At 58.8% G+C, this 5,946-nt stretch overlaps 1 protein-coding gene across 1 annotated transcript in view; it reads left to right on the top strand.

Moving 5' to 3' along the window:
• Window positions 1–5,946, top strand: part of MYO1D (myosin ID) — a 315,887-nt gene that overhangs the window by 308,876 nt on the left and 1,065 nt on the right. Inside the window, exon 21 of the mRNA XM_011992864.1 lies at window positions 4,483–5,839. Within this exon, the coding sequence (XP_011848254.1) occupies window positions 4,483–4,639 (157 nt within the window). The 3' untranslated portion in view covers window positions 4,640–5,839. The remainder of the gene's footprint in view (window positions 1–4,482; window positions 5,840–5,946) is intronic.

Below are 5,946 nucleotides of genomic sequence, written 5' to 3'. Positions count from 1 at the left end.
CTCAGCCTCCCGAGTAGCTGGAACTACAGGCACACGCCACCTCACCTGGCTAATTTTTATATTTAAAAATTAAAATATAGGGGTTTCACTATAGGGGTTTCACTATATGGGTTCAATATAGGGGTTTCACTATATTGGTCAGACTGGCCTAAAACTCCTGACCTCGTGATCTCCCTGCCTCAGCCTCCCAAAGTGCTGGGATTATAGGCGTGAGCCACCGTGCCCGGCCTACTTGTAGGATTTAAGCACAGAATCAGAATCCAAACCCTTCCCCACAAGATGTAAAATATTTAGGAAGAGAATATTCAAAACAGAAACATTCATATGGTTTTGTGAGCTATGCTAAAATGTGAAGAACATAATCTGATTCAATAATAATAGCTCTCTTGAACCATCTCTTTTGGAGGTTCTTGACACTTAACTGAGAAAGCAGTGAAAATTCCTTCTGTGAAGCAAGGAATTGGCGCGTGTTTCACACACAGTGCTTCACATCCTTCAGGGCATCTCCTGTGCATCCCTCCTCAGACTGTAAATTCCACGAGGGCAGGCAGCTTCCCAGGCTCTCAGGAAGACCCCTGTCTGGCTCCCAGCTCAGGTTCCATGTTTCCAGTGCCGACCGGTGCCTGCCGTGGAGTCAGTCCTTGTGGAGCGCCTGGAGGGTAGATGGTTTGATGGTTGTAAAAACCAGACAGAGGTTTAAGTGACTTGAAGGAGGTTGTGAAGCCAGGAAGCTTGGCAAGACCAGGACAGAATCCAGACTCTCCCACCCTTAGGCCCTGCTCAGAGGGATCAGGAGAGAGCTCAGGTGGGCTTAGAAAACAAAGTCCTGGGAGGGGCAGTGTGGGGACCGCCACGAAATACCACCTTTTCTTTCCTAAAGTGTTACTGATTTTTGTTCAGTTGGGGGATGTTCTGGGGAAGTGGGAAGTGGATGTTCGCCTCAGATCAATATCCGTGGTCCAGGAGGGGGACAGGTCCCGCCAGCCTCAGCACTCGGGTGAGTCTCTGCACTGCCTCCCTGTCTCCTGCAGCGCTGGGGCTTCTCCACCCAAAGAGAAGAGCTGGCAGGAACACTTCTTCCGCCAGGCCCCATGGGCTGGGCCCGTGGTGTGGAATGCCGGAGAGCCAGAATTGCCAATGGGAAGGAGAGGACCAACTGGCTGTCCTGGGGCAGTACCCACCACCAGGGAGGAGACTGAGCAGCTGTGGGGCTGGCACAGCAGAAGTAGGACAGGGAGAGGGAAAGGGGCCCACAGCTCATCCACATCCACAGCCCAGAAGGATCCAGTGTCCAACTTCTGCCTTCCTTCTTGCTATTCGAGAACCTTCATTTCAGCAGAGTGGTGGCCTTGGGTAGGGGAGAGGAGCTGGCCCGACAGTGGGAGCGGTCTTGACTTGTGCGTGATTGGCTTGGACCTTCCAGAGCGTGTTCTGCTTTTCCCTCTGCTGGACACTCCCTGAGGAAGGGCCTCCCCCAGGCAGCAAGTACTCCACGGGACCTACTGACAGGGACACCAGGGGGCAGGAGGAAAAGGTTTCAGCCCAACCCGTGTGAGAAGCAGCAATCTGGAGCAGGGGTTCTCTGCTGCATTTCTTTCTTTCTTTTTTTTTTTTTTTTTTTTTTTTTTTGAGACAGAGTCTCGCTCTGTCGCCCAGGCTGGAGTGCAGTGGCGGGATCTCAGCTCACTGCAAGCTCCGCCTCCCGGGTTTACGCCATTCTCCTGCCTCAGCCTTCCGAGTAGCTGGGACTGCAGGCGCCCACCACCTCGTCCAGCTAGTTTTTGTATTTTTTAGTAGAGACGGGGTTTCACCGTGTTAGCCAGGATGGTCTCGATCTCCTGACCTCGTGATCCACCCGCCTCGGCCTCCCAAAATGCAGGGATTACAGGCTTGAGCCACCACGCCCGGCATCTCTGCTGCATTTCTTATCCTACAACTCCCTGAGGACAATATCCTGGGTGCCAATTTATTTATTTATTTAGAGACAAGATCTCACTGTTGCCCCGGCTGGTGTGCAGTGGCACCATCATAGCTCACCCCAGCCTTGAATTCCTGGGCTTGGGCGATCCTCCTGCCTCAGCCTCCCAGGGAACTAGGATTACAAGCACAGGCCACCACACCCGGCTGATTAGTTTGTTTTTTATTTTTTGTAGAGAGGAGCTATGGGCTCCTGGGCTATAGGCTATGTTGCCTAGGCTGGTCTTGAACTCCTGGCCTCAATCAATCCTCCCTCCTCTGCCTCCCAGAGTGTTGGGATTACAAGCGTGAGCCACCACACCTGTGCCATTTTATGGCAGTTATTTGCTTCTCCCCATTTTCCCACCAGCCCGAACCCTGCATCCTGGAGATACACGGAGCCCAGAGGAAGCAGGGAGGGTGGAGGCAGGGGCCCCCCTGCTGGGCGGGAGTCAGCAGAGCCCTGCACAGAGGAGCATGTCCCGATTGTCTGAACGCGAGAGGGTGAGGGTGAACTAATGGTTCCCATTTGCTGTCTTAGTTTTTTTGAGCTGACATGGAGTGTGGCCTGTTTAGAGCCCGTTCCCTCAGACTGAGTCACCAGGTGATTCTGGAACCCACTGTGTACATGCAGTTCCTCAGGGAAGGGCGAGGGCACAGCCTGGACTCCAGCACAGGGAAGGGCACAGGCCCTCCAGGAGGGCGGGCAGGGGGGAGGCCGCTGCCAGGGTGAGGAGGGAGGCTCCCAGAGGACGAGAGTCCAGTGAGAGGAACCCAACACCACACCAGGTTGACAGAGGGGAGGTAGGGAGGCCACCCCCAGCTCAGGGACCAGCCTGGTCCTGGAGGCATCTGGTCCAGCACGAGGGCCGCAGGGGCCCCACCTGGACCCCACTGCCAAGGGCCACACATGAGCCCTGCAGAGCAGTCCTGGTGCCCACAAGAGTGGAAGAGGGCCTGAGTCACTGCCTCTGCTGGGCTCTGCTATTTTTATGTCCAAGTCTGCTTAAAAATAGCTGTCTAAGCCAAGGTTTTAGCTGCAGCTGACAAGACATTAAGTATTAGATACCTAATGCCCACAAGTGACAACCGGGGTCTCTTCGTGTGTCCGTGAGAAAGCAGGGAGGAGACAGTCACGAGGACAGCCCCTGAGCACCCCGCACGTACCTCTGAAACTTTGGGGCCTGCTGTGGGGCGTGCCCACAAGGTGTCCTCAGAAAGCATGTGCTGGGCCGGGTGCTCTAGTGACACCCATTACTCCACGGGGCCACGCTGACCCCCTGGAGACACTGCACATCGGGGCCCTTTGAGCTGCCTCAGCCTCTGAGCAGTTGCGCCTCCCGGGCAGCCAGTGCTTAGAAAGTGCCTCACGTGCTCATGGCCTGGTGAAGACGCCTCCAGGCTGGGCAGAAGCTCAGCACGTGCTGGCCTTGGCCCTGGCCTTCCCCTAGCCGTGTGGACACGACAGCTCGGCATTCACTGCCCAGCACTAAGAGCAGCTCCCTAAGTCCAGCAGGGCGTTCAAAGCGGGACGAACCTGCCCACGCCCCAGACGCCATCCTGAGAGCAGTGAAATTCCCAGGGCTTTTGGCATACGGAACAGAGCCAGCCAGTCCTGACTGGAGGCTCCGAGGCCAGGAGGCCTTCCTCCTTTCTCCTCTCGCCTCCCAGCTCAGAGCTGACAAGGCACAAGCTGAGGTACAGCATGGGATTGTGCTGCCTGTGTGAGCAAATATTGGGGGGCCAGCCTATTGCGACAAGTGTCTCTGCTTTTAAAACCAGCAGCCGTTTCTTAGCATGTTCAGCGCCGTATGAGGAGCTAGCGGAAGGGCTCTGGCTCTGCCTAGCAGGAAGAGCACAGCTTCCACCTCTGCACCCGACCTGGAGCCCAGACACCCGGCTGAGGCCGCCTTCATGTGCTCCCAGGCCAGCGGGGCTCCTGCCGCACAGGGCTCCCTGCAGCCCACGGTGGGGTGCCGGCCGCACTGTTCTGCGGCCACCAGGGTGGGCAACCAGCCAAGCGGCCCAGCTCCACATGAGAGCAGCCTCTCGCTTGGGGAAACCCGGCTCAGGCCCACTTCCACAGCCGGGCTGTGACAGGCGGGGACCAGCCAGGAGCGGGAGACATCTCTCTCTCACCGGGGCGTGTGGCACGGGTCTCCCGCAGGATGGATTAGTGTCAGAGTCAGAACCCCAGCCCTCGTACACCGAAGGCCCCGAGGGCTTGGTCCTCAGCCCCAGCCAGAGGCCTGGTGGCATCTGTTCAACCACATGGCCCTCCACTGTCCAGTCCCATGTGCTGGCGTGGGAGCCAAGGGCCCTGCCACGGTGCCCAGGCTCTGGTTGGAGGCCCAGCCAGTGCCACGCTCGCATTCCTCGGCCTCTCTGGGGCCCTTCAGGCATCCTCCGAACACTTGTGGAGGAAGCAGGCCAAGCCAGAGCCAGTGGTGGCTGGGAGCTGCCGGGGAGGTGCCCTGTTCTCATGCCGCCTGCTCACTGCCCGTCTGGTGTTTTTGGTTCTTGCAGTGAGAAGCGCCACCTTCAAGTGAACGTCACCAACCCAGTACAGTGTAGCCTGCACGGGAAGAAGTGCACCGTCTCCGTGGAGACGAGGCTTAACCAGCCCCAGCCCGACTTCACCAAGAACCGCTCGGGCTTCATCCTCAGCGTGCCCGGGAACTGACGCCCTGCAGAGGCCTGGCCCAGAGCCTGGCCACGCTCCGAGTTCTGGGTCCCAGTCCAGCTGCTGCCTCCCAGCCCATGCCCGCTAGAAACCTGCTGTGAGGGCCCCTCCCGGAGGAGCCCCGTCCCTGTGAGGTTTCCTTCCTGGCTTTCTGCCTTTGGTATCATCTTCCTCTGTCCTGACCGTCCACGGTCCCTGCTCAATAAACCAAAGACCCTGGTGCCCCGCCCAGACCCCTGGGCTGACGTCCAGACCAGTCTCACCCAGAGGCAACTGGATGGTGCCTTTAGTTGGTGGGGGTGCCCCTTGGCCAGGTCAAGTCGGAGCACCTCGGCAGGTGCCCTGCTGCTGACCCTGTAGAGGGCAGGGGTCGGGATGCAGGTGCCCCGCTCTCTGGGAGCCCCACAGCCACCTCTCTCGCCCAAGGTGAGCCAGCCCTGGGGACCCAGCTCAGGGAGGCTCAGCTCAGAGTTCAGCGGACCACCTCCCCCACCCAACTCCCAGCCACCAGCCAAAGCCACTGGGTGAGCAGAGACACCCACAGGGCCAGCCCCTCAGCCAGGAGCCAGTGGCAGGAGCAGAACAGCCCGTCGAGCAGAGTGAGTCCATCCTTCCCAGATTCTCCCCCGGGAGACTCCCTTTGCCACCAAGGTCCCTGTCAGGGCCTCTGACTACCACTCTGGAGAGGACAGCATGGCACGCTCCAAACAAGGATCATCTTACTTCACTCGCAGCCAGTGACCGTGGCCCTCTTATAGATACTTTCACTGTGTGCGGGGTTGCTAATCAGATACCTGCTGTCACCACACTTGGGTCAGGAATCCTAATGAGAACGGGGAGCTGCCGGGATGAGGGCAGCCCTCAGGGTTGGCCGCTTTCCCTCTGGACCACCTCCCACTACGTTTCCTACTCAGTGAAACAGCAAGGGCGGGGTCAAGGCACAGGATGACGGGAAGCAGGGCAGCAGCACAGCGTGGGGTCCTGGCACTGCAGGCCAGGCCAGGACACCCACCCCACACCCTGCACGGCCCCTTGGGGCCTGCGCCCGTGAACCTGGTGCCAGGGAGAACTGCCAGCTAGCCGGTTTCTGCCCAGCAAAAGCATGTATGCCTCAGGGGCCTTCTGAGACAACCCTCCCCGCTGAGCCCCAGCTGCTGAGGAGGCCTTGAGGGAAGTAGAGGCTCAGAGCAAATGCCTCATGTGATGAGAAAGTGAGGGGAGCCCGCGCCTCAGGCAGGTGGTGAGAGGATGAGGGGAGCCCGCGCCTCAGGCAGGTGGTGAGAGGATGAGGGGAGCCCGCGCCTCAG

The sequence above is a fragment of the Mandrillus leucophaeus genome, unplaced genomic scaffold (genome assembly GCF_000951045.1).
Source record: "Mandrillus leucophaeus isolate KB7577 unplaced genomic scaffold, Mleu.le_1.0 Scaffold419, whole genome shotgun sequence".
In the NCBI taxonomy this organism is placed as follows: domain Eukaryota; kingdom Metazoa; phylum Chordata; class Mammalia; order Primates; family Cercopithecidae; genus Mandrillus; species Mandrillus leucophaeus.
The sequence above is the reverse complement of the archived record's forward strand: the minus strand, read 5'-3'. Positions and strand labels throughout refer to the sequence as shown.